Here is a 17197-nt window from a genome sequence, read left to right as displayed (position 1 = left end):
GCAGGCAGATTCTCAACCACTGCGCCACAAGGGAAGCCCCCTAAAAAATATTTTAAGAAAAATATTCTCTCCTTTTTTTATTCTACTGCGTTAGCAGTTCCATCTTTTGTATTTGAATGTTCTATCTGCCTGGAATGTATTTGAGTATAGAAAGTGAGATAGGATGAATAAGATATATTTAATGATGATAATATTTTTAGAAGTAGAACTTTTTTCTCCCAATAAAATCTTATTCTGTACCCAATAAATTAAGAAAACTAAAAACAATGTTCAGAATCTTTTCTACTGAAATATTTGCATCTATGTACTGAGGTCAGTGTTTAGGATGTTCATTGCAGCATTGTCTAGAACTAAAAACCCACTGGTAGAGCTGGTTCAACTATGGTCTATTCACACTACAGATTACTGTTCAGCAGCTAAAGATGGTGTTAAAGCCATTTGTGCTGACATGGGAAGAAATCTGTGGAAAAATGTTAAGAAGGCAAACTTCAGAACAATGAGTATAATATAATTCAATTTTTCTAAAAACAAAAACCCACATCCGTACATATATGTATTTATTCATTTATAAAGAAAATAATCTGATGGATATATGGCAGCCTGTTAACTGTATTTACTCTTGAAAAGTGAGGATTTTGGGGGGCATGTGGGGATAGTGGTAGTGATAATAGTGGGGCATAAAAGGGTCTTTAGCTTTTTAGTTTGCTTTTACACTGTTATTTTGTAAGATGACTCTTGTCTTTTAACATTTTTTTCAATTTGCATTTTTGAAAAGATCATAGATTTACATGATTTATTATTTTTTTATTATTATTATTTTTTTACAAATATTTTGTTTATTTTAATGAAGCTGGTACAGACAATGTCCATTGAAAACCCATATCGCAGGCCAAAAAGTACAAATAAAGTCAAAAAGAGCAGCGTTCTGCTGTATACACTTCTGCATGAATAACTTAACTGGTAATGAAAATTAGAACTTTTCTGGGATCTTCTGACAAGATTTTTCTCTCATCTTAAAATGCTTTCTCTTCAGTGAAGCCATCTTTGGAGTTAGTCATTATTTTCACCACCTCTGTCACCTTGACTCCAACGTGATATTCCTTTTCTTTTGGTCCAGACCCTCAGATTTTTAAAGTACCTTCAAGTTAAGGAAAGGTCATTTTTTCCACAGTTCAGTTCTCTGAAAAACTTCCATCTCCCACTGAAAGTCACAGTCCAGGAGTGAAGCGATCACATGCTAGAACTTCAGGGCCAATTGGAAAGTCATTATGAACACTCTCATTAGTCAATCTTATTTATCACAAGCCTGTAAATGCACAATCCTGGAAAAGGCAGGCTCTCTGTGCACACACGTAATTTTTAAAAAGGAGAGGGCAATATGAATGGGGCTGAGGTTTGATCACCAAAAATCAGCACAATGAAAACAAACAATAATGAATAATGGGCACTAGAATTCAAATTACCAGATGCTCTAAAGAGATGGGGGTGCCAGTTTTCAATTCTGTTTTGAACACCACATTACAAAAGAACTATTTTTAAAAATAAAAAAGGATTAAGGGAAAAGAAAAAAAAATAAAAATATCTAAATTGTTGAACGACCCCCTGTTTGTTCCTGATAAACTTCAATCACATCTTCTTCCTCCATTCCCAGTTCTTTTGGAGTGTGATTATCAGCAATTCTCTGACCTTCAAAGAGAAACCTGAGTGAATTCATGGGAACTCCCTGTCTTTGACAGTATGATTCTTTGAGTTTCTTGAGATGTGTTGTCATTTTCACTTTGAAGTGAATCTCACTGCCATCCTGTCCGATGACTTTGAGTTTAATATATTCTCCTTCCTTCTTATCCCCCAAGTCCTCAGTTGAAGGTTTTGCCTCCTGGCCAGACATGGTGACGGTGGTTTCCCCCAGGGTCTCCGCACAGCAGTGGCCTCGGGTAGGCAGAACCTCGCTCTGGGGTTTACAAATGCCTTCCCCACATCACAACACCACGGCTCTACATGATTTATTTACAAAATAAACTATAACTGGCAAATAATTCCTCCCTTAGCAAGCAAAGTTGTTCTGTTTTTACACTTTAATAATATGACATCATCATCATCAGTGTAATTTTAAAATTGAATTATATGGGACTTCCCCCGTGGTCCAGTGGTAAAGAATCTGCCTTACAATGCAGGGGACGTGGCTTCGATCCCTGGTCGGTGAACTAAGATCCCACATGCCACCGGGCAACTAAGCCCACGCGCCACAACTACTGAGCTTGCGTGCCTCAACTACAGAGCCTGCTGTGCCGCAAACTACAGAGCCCGTGCACTCTGGAGCCCGCGCCACAACTTGAAAAGAGAAAACGCCATAACGAGAAAGAAGCCCGTGCGCCGCAATGAAAGATCCCACATGCCACAACGAAGATCCCATGTGCCACAACAAAGACCCGACTTGGCCAAAATAAAATAAATAAATATTAAAAATAAAAAATAAAAAAGGTTTTTAAAAAATTGATTTGTATATAAAACAATCTGAAGCTCAAAAGTTAAAAGACTTGGTCACAGAGATAATTGACTTTGGAACATTTTCTCCTAAGAACCCATGTTTGGCTGAATGACAATACCTATCAAAGAAGTTTATTGACCTAAGAAGGAAATGCTGTGTAAACAGGCTAATGTCTCTAGGTCAGTGGTTTTTAACAGGTGATTTTGCCCCCAGGGGGACATTTAGCAATATCTGGAGACATTTTTGTTTTTTTACAACTTGGGGAAAGTGTGTTGACTGCTACTGGCATCTGGTGGTGGAGACCCGGGTTGCTACTAAACATCCTGTGATGCATAGGATAGCCCCCCGCAACAAAGAGTTACCCAGCCCTACACGTCTGTAGTGCCAAGGTGGAGAACCCTGCTGTAAATCATATTTCACAAAGCTTTATTCACTCAGCAGATATTACAGTTGGGGGATTAGTTCATAGCCAATGAGAAGGTGGGCATTCTTAGGCTTCTTTTATTTGTACTTCCCAGTCTGTTAATCAGTGGACTATAGAAGATGTGAAGGGAGAGTCTTTTATCAAGACCATTCTTGGGACTTCCCTGGTGGCGCAGTGGTTAAGAATCTGCCTGCCAATGCAGGGGACAAGGGTTTGATCCCTGGTCCGGGAAGATCCCACATGCTGCGGAGCAACTAAGCCCATGTGCCACAACTACTGAGGCTGCACTCTGGAGCCTGACGAGCCACGAGCCCACGTGCCACAACTACTGAAGCCCGCTCGCCTAGAGCCCGTGCTCCGCAACAAGAGAAGCCACCACAAGGAGAAGCCCGCACACCGCAGCAAAGAGTAGCCCCCACTCGCCACAACTAGAGAAAGCCTGTGTGCAGCAACGAAGACCCAACGCGGCCATAAATAAACAAACAAACAAACAAATAAATAAATTAAATAAAAAAAAAAGAATCCGCCTGCCAATGCAGTTTCGAGCCCGGGTCCGGGAAGATCCCACGTGCCGCGGAGCAACTAAGCCCGTGCACCACAGCTGCTGAGCCCGCGTGCTGCAACTAATGAAGCCCACACGCCTAGAGCCCATGCTTCGCAACGAGAGAAGCCACCGCAATGCGAAGCCTGCGCACCACAACAAAGAGTAGCCCCCACTCTCCGCAACTAGAGAAAGCTCGCGTGCAACAACGAAGACCCAACTCAGCGAAAAAAAAAAAAAAAAGACCATTCTTTGGGGTCAGGGAGGAAAAGCAAAGCTAACACCCTACTTCAAAATCACAAGCAGATTTACCTTTCTAAAAAGCATTAAAAATATTAAACTTTAGTTAATAATGTGCATGCCGATCTGATACCTGTAACTTACTTAGAAAGGCATTAAAATATGAAAGGGATTGATAGATGGAGAAAGGGATGGGTAGGTATGTAATAAAGCAAATATAGTAAAATGTTAATTGTAGAATCTAGTTGGTGGGTATATGAAGATTGTATAATTCAATTTTTTTATATGTTTGAAAATTTTCATAATATTGGGGGAAATCAAAAACAGATTCGCACTCTTTTTAGCAGACTCTGGGTTAGTAGAAATCACATTGCTGATTTTGCTGGGTGGCCTCAGGCAAGTTACTTAACTTTTTGATTTTCATCTGAAGAACAATTGTTGTTTGGCTCAAATAAGATACTAATATGGTGAGGTTCAAATGAAATAGTGAATGTGAAATCACTTTGAAAAGCATAAAGTACTCTAAAAATGCAGTGCATTACTATTAGGAAGGATGAGTGTTCAACCAATTATATACCATGGCTCTAGGTGTTCTTGACAACTCCCTGTGTAATGACATTAACACTGTTTTACCTTCTTGAGATTCAAAGTATAAAGCAACCATAACAATTTCTATCAAATATTTCTCAAGTATTTGTGAAAGACTTAGATTCCTTTTCTAGGATGAAAGAATCATTCTGTCTTTGTATAACTTTAATATTTTTTTCCTGTTTTACTTATAGACTGCCAAGGTCTCCACTTAGGGCAGTGGGAATCTTTGACTGTGGAACATTGGGCATGAGCTTTGCCATTGGCTGGTTGAGAAGGAGAAGGCAGAATGTCTGCATTGTTACACCACAGAGCTCAAACTTCAGAAGACCTTGAGTTAAGCAGTGTCATTTACTATGCACATGATTATGTCTTCGTCTGTCCTATATGATCATCACAAACTAATGAAGCACCTTTTAGGTCTTATGAATTGAGGTTACACTTTTTCTGGATGCTCTGGCAACTGATAGAGGTAGGATTGGGCTGGGTTTTGTGGGGAATGGTGGAAGGGAAAGAACTCATCTTTCCCATTCTCCAGTCTTTGCTCAAGTCAAACATCTGTGCATGTAAAGATTAGGTTAACTAGGGAATTCCCTGGTTAGGACTCTGTGCTTTCACCACTGAGGATCCCCGCAAGACACGTGGCGTGGCCAAAAAAAAAAAAAAAGAAAAAGATGTAGGTTAACTAATCTAGGTTGTTGTATAGAATAGGATTGAATCTAGAAAAATGCTTCAGTTATTACATTAGGACTTAAAAAATATAGAGAGAGGGCTTCCCTGGTGGTCCAGTGGTTAAGACTCCGTGCTTCCACCGCAGGGGAAGCGCAAGTTCGATCCCTGGTCAGGAAAGTTCCACATGCCATGAGATGCGGCCAAAAAATAAATTATATATATATAGAGAGAGAGAGAGAGAGAGATGTGAAATGTGAAAAGCAAAGTTTCCTCCACTTTTTTTTTTTTAAACATCTTTATTGGAGTATAATTGCTTTACAATGGTGTGTTAGTTTCTGCTTTATAACAGTGAATCAGCTATACATATACGTATATCCCCATATCTCCTCCCACTTTTATTTTGCTTGAGGGTTTAAGTGGATGTTCTCTTTGAGGGTACAATTTGAAAATAGTGGATAGCTTCTTACATTTTACTTTGTATACTAAATATCATAAGTGATTTTAACTTCGTGTGTGTGTGTGCATGTATACTCATGCTGATGGGCTTATTGCCTTTTCTAGGACCTGTGAAAAATGGAACCAAACTCTCTAAGGACAAAAGTCCCAGCTTTCTTATCTGATTTGGGGAAGGCCACCTTGAGGGGAATCAGGAAGTGTCCCCGCTGTGGCACATACAATGGAACCCGGGGACTGAGCTGTAAGAACAAGACATGTGGAACCATCTTCCGGTATGGCGCGCGGAAGCAGCCTAGTGTTGAAGCTGTCAAAATCATAACAGGCTCTGATCTGCAAGTCTACTCGGTGCGGCAAAGAGACCGGGGCCCTGATTACCGATGCTTTGTGGAGCTAGGTGTTTCAGAGACGACCATCCAGACAGTGGATGGGACGATCATCACTCAGCTGAGCTCTGGACGGTGTTATGTCCCCGCATGCTTGAAAGCTGCCACCCAGGGTGTTGTGGAAAACCAGTGCCAGCACATCAAGCTGGCCGTGAACTGCCGGGCAGAGGCCACCCCTCTGACGCTAAAGAGCTCGGTCCTGAATGCAGTGCAGGCCTCCCCAGAAACCAAGCAAACCATCTGGCAGTTGGCCACGGAACCCACAGGTCCCCTTGTACAGAGGATTACTAAAAACATTTTGGTGGTGAAATGCAAGGCAAGCCAGAAGCATAGTTTGGGGTATTTGCATACATCGTTTGTGCAGAAAATCAGTGCCAAAAGCTTGCCTGAGCGCCGTTTCTTCTGCTCCTGCCAGACTCTGAAATCACAGAAGTCGAATGCCTCCAAGGATGAGGCGGTCCAGAGATGCATTCATTTCTTTGCTTGCATCTGTGCCTTTGCCAGTGACGAGACATTGGCTCAGGAATTCTCAGACTTCCTAAATTTTGATTCCAGCGGTAGGTGGTGTCGTTGACACAGTTACTCTGTTTTTCTAAAATGGCAATGAAAGTGTCCCACTGATGGCGTTTGGAGATTGTCTTAGCAACCTTCAGAAGCAGTTGCTAGATAAATCAAATGAAAAGCATTCCTTCTTTTAATCCCAGTGAGCATACTTGCATAAAGTTTGGTTGGCTGGTTAGTTGAAATTAATGATCAAGAGACTACTTGTGCATTTTCATTGAAACAATGAATCTAGCAAAGTTAGTTTTGCTTTGATTTTTTTATTCCACAGATGCCCTATGTTAGTAAAAACAAAGAACAAACAAACAAACAAAATCCCTTTTATTTTGTCTTGCTTGCTTGTTTCTTATCTTTGAAGATGGGGAAAACTAGTACCTTGCTCAGAAGATCTTTAAATGTTTCTACATCATCTTATGTTTTTTACATTTTTATCTTGTAGATGCTTTTTATTTTCATTTCTGAACGATCTTTAGTTGGCAGCAGCTCCCAACTTTTTAGTTTTACATTTCTCTGTAGAGCCTTTTATCATATTAATGGTCTATGAACAAAAACATATGTTAGGGAGAGTTCTTTAAAGGAACTGATTTTAAAGAAGACGGTCACTCTATAATTTGTTTTGGGGATTTAGGTTTTTAGAAATTAATTTTCTGTAGATAGGGACCCATACTTACTCTTGGGTAGTATTAATAATTCAGAAATTTGTTATATTTTAGGTCTAAAGGAGGTTATTGTGCCCCAGCTAGGTTGCCATTCAGAATCAACAGTATCAGCTTGTGAGTCTACTGCCTCTAAGCCAAAGAAGAGGAAAAAGGAGGAAGTATCTGGTGAGAAGCTGTTGGGTTTGTTTGTTTGGTGGTGTTACCTTTAGAGGTGGTTTTACTGTGTTTTATGTGTTTCACTGAATCTCAGCAAGTATAAGAAATAATGTTGTTGTTGTTTCCTGAAAAAAGTTTTACTCTCCCTTGATGATTCTTTCTCAAGTAAAGCTAAGAGTCGGTCCTACTGGCCAAGTATAAGATCTGACCAAACTCCACTTTTAGTTTTCTCATCCCTTAATCATTCAGACTAGTCTTACACCTTACTCTGCCTTAGGACAGTGTTATGAAATTTTCATCAATAGATATATTTTTTTAAACTTGTGACAATGGTTAATTATATTTTCAACGATAATTTAGCAACATAGTTATCTGCATTTTCAGCAGGTGGCACCATATATGTATTTTTTTTCTTTTTAAATTCAAATATATCAGTGTCAGTTAAAGACTCATATAAATCAGTATGAAAATGCTGAAGTGTCCTAGTCGGTAAGCGTTAAAAGACCTAGGCTCTAAGGATTTCCCTGGTGGTCCAGTGGCTAAGGCTCTGTGCTCCCAATGCAGGGGCCCTGAGTTCGATCCCTGGTCAGGGAACTAGATCCCACATGCCTCAACTAAGAATTAGCATGCCACAGCTAAAGATCCCACACGTGGCAACGAAGATCCCACATGCCACAACTAAGACCCAGTGCAGCCAAATAAATAAATCTTTTAAAAAATAATTTTAAAAAAAAGACCTAGGCTGTAAACAAAAGGAAAATATTACCGGTCCGCACCTGAGGACCAAACTCCAAATGCACTAGTGAAGAGAGAAATGCAAACATTTTATAAATGCAGAATTAAAACAAGATACTTTGGGATACCAAATTAGCAAAGATATTTAAGCGACGAGACCACAGGCAAAGGTAAAATCAGTGTTCTTCAGCATGGCTAGTGTAGTGTAAGTTGCTTTAATCATTTGTAGTATCTGCTAAGAACCTTAAAAATGTTCCTACCCATAGAGGGAGTATTGCTGCAGGTGGGTCAGATGGTCAGGCACAGGCATTCAGGTGCTGGGAAGTTGGAGAAAGATGGAGAAACAAAGCGACATGGTTATTTCTGTGTTTTTGAGGGGTAATTCTGGCAGCAATATAGAGCAGAGATTGTGGTTAAATGTTTGATTATGGGTCTTTCCCAGGAAAACTTGAAATTAAAAAAAACTGTTTTTTACCCTCTAACTCAGTAATCCCACTTCTAAATAATCTTTTTTTAAGGAAATAATCCTTTGTACAGGAAAAGCATTTTGTCCAGAGATGCCTATTGTGTAGTTATTTATAATATTGAAAAATTAGAAACAACTAAGGGCCAACCACTGGGGATAGTTAAATGACCCATGATAAACCACTTGGTAGAATACCAGGCAGCCATGAAAAATGACTATAAAGAGTTTGGAGAAATGTTAGCTCACTCGGGTAGCCAGATAGAGTACATAATGCTCAGTTCAATTTGAATTTCAGATAAACAGTGAATAATTTTTTGGTATAAGTACTTCCCATGCAATCATTGGAACATATTTATACTAAAAAATTATTTGTTTGTTTGAAGTTCAAAAAAAATTTTTTTTTTGCTAAATCTGGCAATCCCGGTATAATCAGAGCTACTTAAAGCACAAAACCAGCAAAATAAACTATTTACAAAAAGGAAAATGGACAGTAGTTCACCAGAAAATTAATAGTGATCGTCTGAAAGGTGGGAACAAAGGGTGAATTTTTTTCTTCCTTTCACTTCTAGCCCCCCCACCGACTTCCTGTAAAGGGCGTGAGACACTTAAGATGTTATGTATAAAGGCTAATGCTCATTCTTTCTAGAAACTGAAGCTAACTTAGAAATTAGCAAAGACTTTTTATGTTTCAGACTTCAGAAATTAATATTGAATCGATTTATATTCTGTAGACATTTTATTAAACACTATAATGATTTGTGGTTTAGGTGCACAGACGAACAGTTCACTGCTGCCTCAAGATGCAGTGAGCAGTAATCTAAGGAAAAGTGGCCTGAAAAAGCCTGTGGTTGCTTCTTCATTAAAAAGGCAGGGTAAGTTTCTCTTCCCCAGGATAGGCTAAAGAGGTGGAAAATCATCCTGAAGAAGCCCAAAGAGGGGACTTCCCTGGTGGTCCAGTGGTTAAGACTCTGCGCTACCAATGCAAGGGACGTGGGTTGGATCCCTTGTCAGATCCCACAGGCTGAGCAGAGTGGCAAAAAAAAAAAAATGATGCCCAAAGCAATATAATCAAAAGAAATGCTGCATATTGTCCCCCTAGATAAATACTAGCAGGCACTGAGGCTAAGATCTGTGCTGTCGGTCCCACTGGTCTCAAATCAGGCTCAAAACCAAATTGTCTTTTTTTTTAAAGATTTATTTATTATTTGCTTCTTTATTTTATTTATTTTTGGCTGCATCGGGTCTTAGTTGCGGCACCTGGGATCTTCGTTGAGGCGTGAGGATCTTTCGTGGCGGCGCACGGGCTCTTCGTTGTGGTGTGCAGGCTTCTCTCTAGCTGTGGCGCACAGGCTCCAGGGTGCGTGGGCTCTGTAGTTGTGGCGTGCAGGTTCCAGAATGCATGGGCTCTGTAGTTTGCGGCACACGGGCTCCCTAGTTGACGCTCGCGAACTCAGTAGTTGTGGCACCTGGGCTTAGTTGCCCCGTGGCATGGGGGATCTTAGTTCCCCAACCAGGGATCAAACCTGCGTCCGCTCCATTGTAAGGTGATTTCTTTACCACTGGACCACCAGGGAAGTCCCCCAAATTGTCTTTAAATAACAAATGCAACAAAAATTACTGACATGTTTTGGCAGCACATATTTTGTAAAATATTTTCCTTTTGTTGCTGATTACCCATATGCAATTTGGTATAGGGGTTCCAAATTGAAGAAGAAACATATCTTACAATTATACTGAAAATATTTGTTGAGGAAGACAAATATAGTCTGTTCTCCAAAGTTAGTGAACTTTGAAAACACCTAAAAGCAGTAGCATTTAAGAGACAGAATGACTTAATTTGAATATAACTTATAAATTTATATACGTAAATTTTCTACTCAGAATAGTTAATCTTGTATGTTTGGGGGTCGACATTTTCTTAACTCTCATATAATATGGCTGGGTGTTAAAAATTAGACATTATCCCTGCCCTCATACTCTGGTTTTGAAGACAAGACCGATACATAAATAGCAAACAATACAAGACCAAATCTTTTTTTTTTTTTTTAAGACCAAATCTTAATTGACTAATTAATTAAGAACTTACACAGTCCAAGAATAAATGTTTTTGGAAGGTCAGGAAGTAAACAAATCAAAAGTATCTGGTAGCAGATTTTAAACAAATTTTTATCACTTTGGTGCAAAGAAAAAAGAAAATAGCTTTTAATCCAAATTATCACTATATGCATTTATGAGAATTGTAATTTAAATGAATAGTAGTTTTGGCATCATTATCTCTTTATAAAAGGGGATAGGGCTTCCCTGGTGGCACAGTAGTTAAGAATCCGCCTGCCAATGCAGGGGACACGGGTTCGAGCCCTGGTCTGGGAAGATCCCACATGTCGCGGAGCAGCTAAGCTTGTGTGCCACAACTACTGAGCCTGCGCTCTAGAGCCTGCGAGCCACAACTACTGAAGCCTCTGCGCCTAGAGCCTGTGCTCCGCAACAAGAGAGGCCCCCGCAGTGAGAAGCCCACGCACCACAACAAAGACCCAACGCAGCCAAAAATAAAATAAATAAATTTATTAAAAAAATAATAATAATAAAAGGGGATATATACTTCAGTCATATGAAAACATTTCAGGAGAAGAAATAGAATAGAATGGTAGGTCATTGGGTATATAGACATATTCATCAGGAATAGGGCCAATTATTGGCTCTAAAACAACCATTATACAAGGCCATTCTTCAATTTGCAGTTTGATGTTGAAAGGCTGCAAATTTTTTGTGGTTAATAATCTTAAACCCATTAGTCTCTCAGAGCTTTCTATTTCTTTTTTTTTCTAGTTGGATTATTTAAAAGAATCCTGCAATATTCCATTTCACTTATTGTATCTACTTTCTTTGAATTTCAGCTTGTTCCTCTTTTATGTATAAACTCCTTAGCTTTTTCAAACTTCAATTAACTGTTAAATTCTGTAAGAAAAAAGTTAATGAAGCATTTTGCTTTGTTTTTCCCTAGGCTGTAGTCAGCTGTTAGATGAGGCACAAGTGACATTATCCTTCCAAGACTGGCTGGCCAGTGTCACAGAACGCATCCATCAAACCATGCACTATCAGTTTGATGGTAAGTATTGGTCATCCAACTGGGCTACTGCTGAAAGTAGGAGAAATTAAAGTAATTGTGTTATAGGTCTACTCTGTTTTGATAGAAAAAGTAATTGGGCTTTAGTCTAGAGTGCACTGGGCCTCAAGAGAGTAGAAATCTAAATGAAATGAAGGAATAAACACATAATCAAAATGCAGGACCAGCAAAATGAATTTAGAGATGGAAGAGAAAAACCACAGCAAATAATAAGTAAAGGTAGAGAGCCTTGGTCTTGGGGTATGCATGGGTGTGTGGTAAGGGAGATACCAAAACCTTAGAAGATCATTCTAACCCTCAAACTTAAAGCAAGGGAGGGAAAAGTTTAGAAAAAATCTAAACCTGTGAGACTAAGATAGTCATATAAAATTACACAGACATGCTAAGGAAGATCGGAGAACACAAGCTGGATTTGGGCTGATCGTGATAGCCTCATAGAACCTCAGCAGTTTCAGAGGTGGACCATCCAACCGAGTCTTGCCCATTGCCTTAAAAGCATCCTTGATGGATGGTTTTCCAGGCTTTGTGCAGTGATGAGCAGCTCACTGCTTTTTAATACTTTTTTAAAAAAATCATTGTTATTCTTTTTTTTTTTTTAATTTATTATTTATTTTTGGCTGTGTTGGGTCTTCGTTGCTGCATGCGGGCTTTCTCTAGTTGTGGCAAGCGGGGGCCACTCTTCATCACGGTGTGCGGGCCTCTCACTATCGCAGCCTCTCTTGTTGCGGAGCACAGGCTCTAGACACGCAGGCTCAGTAGTTGTGGCGCACGGGCTTAATTGCTCCGCGGCATGTGGGATCCTCCCAGACCAGGGCTCGAACCCGTGTCCCCTGCACTAGCAGGCAGATTCTCAACCACTGCGCCACCAGGGAAGCCCCGGCTCACTGCTTTTTGAGGCAGCTCCTGACATTGTTAGACAGTGAGAACTGTGAGGAAGGTCTTCCTCATACTAAGTGGAAATGTTTGCTGATAATACTTCCTGTTGGTTCTAATTCTGTGCTCTAGTCACATGGAATAAGTCTGTTCCTGTTTTCAAATAACAGTCCCTGCCACTGCACACACCCTTTGCTCTGCCTGACAGGTCTTCTCTTTTCCAAGTGATGCATCTCAGGTCTTCAAACACTCCTCACGGCATATTTACAAACCTCACATCATTTTGATGTTCTTTGCTGAACATGTTGAAGTTTATGAACATCATTTTAAAAATAAAGCACCCCAAACTGAATAGTAGCCCAACTGCAGACACTCAGTAGGAGGACATGAGTTTTGAAGGATTAGATCAGTTGTGGCTTCATGGTGAAGAAAGGGACAAGAATGGAGGTGTTGAAATACATGCTTAGTTTTATTTATATTAATTCAGAATAAATAAAACTTCAGAAGTTACTTTTTAGAAAAACAAAATAAGCTAGGGAAGGTTAAAGAGAAAGTCTATGTTTTCCTTTTCTTTTAAAAATTTATTTATATATTGTTTTAAATAATATAATAAATACCTACTAACCCACCTCCCAGAACATTGACAATAACGTAAGCTATAAACTGTGGTCCTTTTTCATCCCATTCCTTGTAACAGCCCCTCTCACCATCTCCATTACCACCACCTTTGTCAAAGTCACCGTCAGCTCTCTCCTGGACTGTGATTCCGTGTCTTGTACAAGGACTTTTCAAGATTAATTTACCTAAACCCTAGCATCCCATCAGCTGAGTTGTGGTAAGTTAGGAGTTTTAGAGTTGTAATGATCTCTGCAGATAGCCCATAATCTAATTTCAAGATGAAAGATTTTAAAAACCTTTCTGTAGTGACTTCTCGAAACTGCCCAGATATTAATATTTTAGGGGCTTGGGACTTCCCTGGTGGTCCAGTGGTAAAGAATCTGCCTTCCAATGCAGGGGATGCTGGTTCGATCCCTGGTCGGGGAACTAAGAGCCCACATGCCGTGGGGCAACTAAGGCCCGAGCCCCTCAACTAGAGAGCCCACGCGCTCTGGATCCCGGGTGCCACAGCTACAGATCCCACGCACTCTGGAACCCATGCGCCACAACTAGAGAGAGAAAACCTGCACGCCACAACTAGAGAGAAGCCTGCACACGGCAATGAAGAGCCCGTGTGCCGCAACAAAAGATCCCGCGTGCCGCAACTAAGACCCGATGCAGTCAAAAATAAATAAATAAAAATTAAAAAAAAAATTTTAGTGGCTCAGAAGCAGTGACAGTTTTGTCATTGGCATTCTGCACTCAATTAAGTAGGTAAAATCAATTGATAGAATGTAACACCTTAATATGGAATTCTAGAAAACCTTTCATTTTCATTTTTCTTGGCTTGATCTTTATTTCAGAAAGGCAGCTGAACTGTCTTTAAGAACTACACCTTCTACAGGCAGGTGGAAGTTACATGTTAAGCCATGTGGTTCTGGATGTTTTCCCTCTGTTGGAGCTTGCTTCTTGGGCAGAGTTTTTAAGGAAAACTCTGAACTCTTTCACCCTCTCCCCTGAACACTCTTTCTGTTGACTTTTTGTTGACCTAGTGTCTTGCAACTTTTTAAAAGAGGTTTGTTACGTATTTTCAAACAGTTTGCCTGTCTTCACATCAGAGAGAAGACTGATGCTTATTGGATAAATTGTCCTAACTTTGCAGTCTCTGGCATTCATGGTCCTGGCCATCTGAGAAAATGAATGCAAACAGCAGGTGCCTGGGATAGTGAGCAGGAGTGAATCAAGTTTACCTTCTCAACTCAGCCTCAATGTTCTCATCTCATTTCATGTCCTCTTTAAAGGGAGAAGTCTGTGCTGTGGCAGTGTTTACAAAATTAGGGATTTGAAAAGTTATCTTTGGTAGATGACAAGGGTGTGCTGTATGTGTTATAATTGCAAGGGATCAAGAGTAGGGCAGGTGACAGTGCTTGACTCATAAAGGTCAATCAAAGCCTTCTTTTGGCCCCTGTATAAAGAAATCTCAGTGGTATTTTTAGTTATTACTACCCATCAATTCCATTTCTTCCACCTTCCCCTACACACCAGAAAGCCCACTGAGTTTCCTTAAATGAGCTTCTTCTTATTTCCTATAGGCAAACCAGAGCCACTGGTGTTCCACATTCCTCAGTCCTTTTTTGATGCCCTGCAACAGAGAATATCCATAGGAAGTGCAAAAAAACGGCTTCCCAACTCTACCACAGGTATGGGATTTTTCCTCAGGAATAGCAGTAGATGTCTTGACCTTAGAGAATAATGTTTGGGGAAAATTGTGTGGCATTTTCATGATTAGGACTTCTAGTTACATGCTCAGAGCATGACGCCTTAGCCCATCAGCTCTTAGAATAATGATCACACTCTTCAAAGGCCCCATGCTTATGCTAGTAAGAGTTGATGGAAAGATTCCGAAAGCACAAGGTTGGTAAAAGAATCACCGATGAAGCACAATGAAGGTGCCCACCAAGAAGTTGGATATTTTCTGGATATGAACCAGTTTCAACAAAAGCATTGCAGGCTCCAATTGTTGTTTGCGCTGGCTTCTTGGAAGCATATTACAGTATGTGTCAAAAACGAAAACTTGTTTTTCATGATTCCCCATTTATGATAAAGAGAGATTTTATTTTTAGAGTGATTCTCAGGCTTGGAACATTTTATAATTACAGTATTCTGATACTTATTTCTTGGTTTTATATAATATCTTTCTACTAGAGATCTCAAGATACTTATTTGGTAGTATAAGGAAATAAGGGAGAGAAAAGGAGAAGGAAAAGGTTGCTCAGGGACAAATAGCCCAAGAGTAACTACAGCTAGAAATCAGAGCTATTTCTTCAGTAAATTGTTATTTGATGATGTAATAGGGACTGAAGTGTTTTTGTTTGTTTGTTTTTTTGGCCAAGCCTTTCAGCATGCGGGATCTTAGTTCTTGACCAGGGATCGAACCTGTGCCCCTGCAGTGGAAGCTCAGAGTCCTAACCATGGAACCGCCAGGGAGTTCCCAGGACTGATGTTTAATTCTGTCTTTGAATAGTACAAGCTGTGAATCTCTCTGTTTAGGGCCATAAAAATCTCTGTCTTTACACCTTATCTATCTGACTTTTGAGACAGTATTCTTTTTTTTAATAAATTTATTTATCTTTTTTTATTTTTATTTTTTGACCATGTTGGGTCTGCGTTGCTCCACACGGGCTTTCTCTAGTTGCGGCGAGCAGGGGCTGGTGGCTTCTCTTGTTGCCGAGCATAGGCTCTAGGCGCGTGGGCTTCATTTGCTGTGACACGTGGGCTCAGTAGTTGTGGCTCACAGGGTCTAGAGCACAGGCTCAGTAGTTGTGGCGCACGGGCTTAGTTGCTCCACAGCATGTGGGATCTTCCTGGACCAGGGCTTGAACCCATGTCCCCTGCGTTGGCAGGCAGATTCTCAACCACTGCGCCACCAGGGAAGTCCCTTGAGACAGTGTTGATGCTTCCAGTTTAAACTTTAGGCCTGGAATTTCCTAGCAGTCCAGTGGTTAGGACTCCACACTTCCACTGAAGGGGGCATGGGTTCAATCCCTGGTCGGGGAACTAAGATCCCACATGCTGAGTAGTGCAGCCAAAACAAAAACAAAAACAAACCATTTTAGGCCGGATACATTAATTTTAACCCATTGCTTAGATATTTTTGGGTCCTTCAGTGGAACCCCTTTATAATCTGGGAGGCAGGGCAATAGATTGGCAACCACGTGAGCAGGCTTAAACTCTATGTAGTTATTTTAAGGACTATGATTTGACCTCTGACTTATCTAAAGTTGTAAGAGGCTGTTTTATAATAGAGTCCTCTGTGTATAGACTTACCAAACAAACAAGTTTCCAAGATGTCAAAAATAAGTAGTGTCTCAAAAGAAGCATCAGAGACTTTTTATAGCAGAAATCCTTATCATTTGATTCATCACATTTCTGCCAAAACTCTATTATAGATTTGCTTCTAGAATTCCTTTTTTAGGGAATTCCCTGGTGGTCCAGTGGTTAGGACTCAGCACTTTCACTGCCGGGGCTAGGTTCGATCCCTGGTTGGGTAACTAAGATCCCTCAAGCTGCGTGGCAGGGACAAAAAATATATATATTGGATTGGCCAAAAAGTTCCTTCGGTTTTTAAATTAAAAGACGCATTTTTCATTTTCACCAAGAACTTTATTGAACAACGTATTCACCCTTTTGTTCCACTACCTTCTGCCATTTTTCAGGCAACTTCATAATCCCACATCTTCCCAAAACTTTTTATCTTTTTGAGCAAAGAACTGTTACAGGTGTCTTTTACAGTCTTCCAGGGAACTGAAGTTTTTTCCATTAAAAGAATTCTGTAAAGACAGAAATAAATGGAAATCTGAAGGTGCAACGTCTGGTGAATACGGCAGATGAATCAGAACTTCCCAGCCAAGCTCTAACAGTTTTTGCCTGGTCATCAAAGAAACATGCGGTCTTGCGTCATTCTGATGGAAGATGAAGCGTTTTCTGTTGACTAATTCCGGACACTTTTCATTGAGTGCTACTTTCAGTTGGTCTAATTGGGAGCAGTACTTGTTGGAATTAATCGTTTCGTTTTCTGGAAGGAGCTCATAATAGAGGACTCCCTTCCAATCCCACCATATACACAACATCACCTTCTTTGGATGAAGACTGGCCTTTGGTGTCGTTGGTGGTGGTTCATTTCTCTTGCCCCACGATCACTTCCCTTCCACATTATTGTACAGTATCCACTTTT

At 40.2% G+C, this 17197-nt stretch overlaps 2 protein-coding genes across 7 annotated transcripts in view; one reads left to right on the top strand and one right to left on the bottom strand.

Moving 5' to 3' along the window:
• The window catches only part of C15H2orf42 (chromosome 15 C2orf42 homolog), a 40514-nt gene that overhangs the window by 12506 nt on the left and 10811 nt on the right, over positions 1-17197 (top strand). For 5 of the 6 annotated variants that reach the window (XM_068565088.1, XM_068565085.1, XM_068565089.1 and 2 more), the window contains 6 exons: positions 4476-4753; positions 5515-6349; positions 7067-7177; positions 9137-9241; positions 11371-11475; positions 14556-14663. In XM_068565088.1, coding sequence (XP_068421189.1) covers positions 5527-6349; positions 7067-7177; positions 9137-9241; positions 11371-11475; positions 14556-14663 — 1252 coding nt within the window. In that variant the 5' untranslated portion in view covers positions 4476-4753; positions 5515-5526. The remainder of the gene's footprint in view (positions 1-4475; positions 4754-5514; positions 6350-7066; positions 7178-9136; positions 9242-11370; positions 11476-14555; positions 14664-17197) is intronic. The other variant, XM_068565090.1, reaches the window with a different exon arrangement.
• Positions 1372-1888, bottom strand: LOC137777808 (small ubiquitin-related modifier 1-like). The gene has a single exon (XM_068564744.1). It carries the CDS (start codon positions 1886-1888, stop codon positions 1583-1585), a length of 306 nt encoding a protein of 101 aa, XP_068420845.1. The 3' UTR covers positions 1372-1582.

Source organism: Eschrichtius robustus, chromosome 15 (genome assembly GCF_028021215.1).
Source record: "Eschrichtius robustus isolate mEscRob2 chromosome 15, mEscRob2.pri, whole genome shotgun sequence".
Classification (NCBI taxonomy): Eukaryota; Metazoa; Chordata; class Mammalia; order Artiodactyla; family Eschrichtiidae; genus Eschrichtius; species Eschrichtius robustus.
The sequence above is the reverse complement of the archived record's forward strand: the minus strand, read 5'-3'. Positions and strand labels throughout refer to the sequence as shown.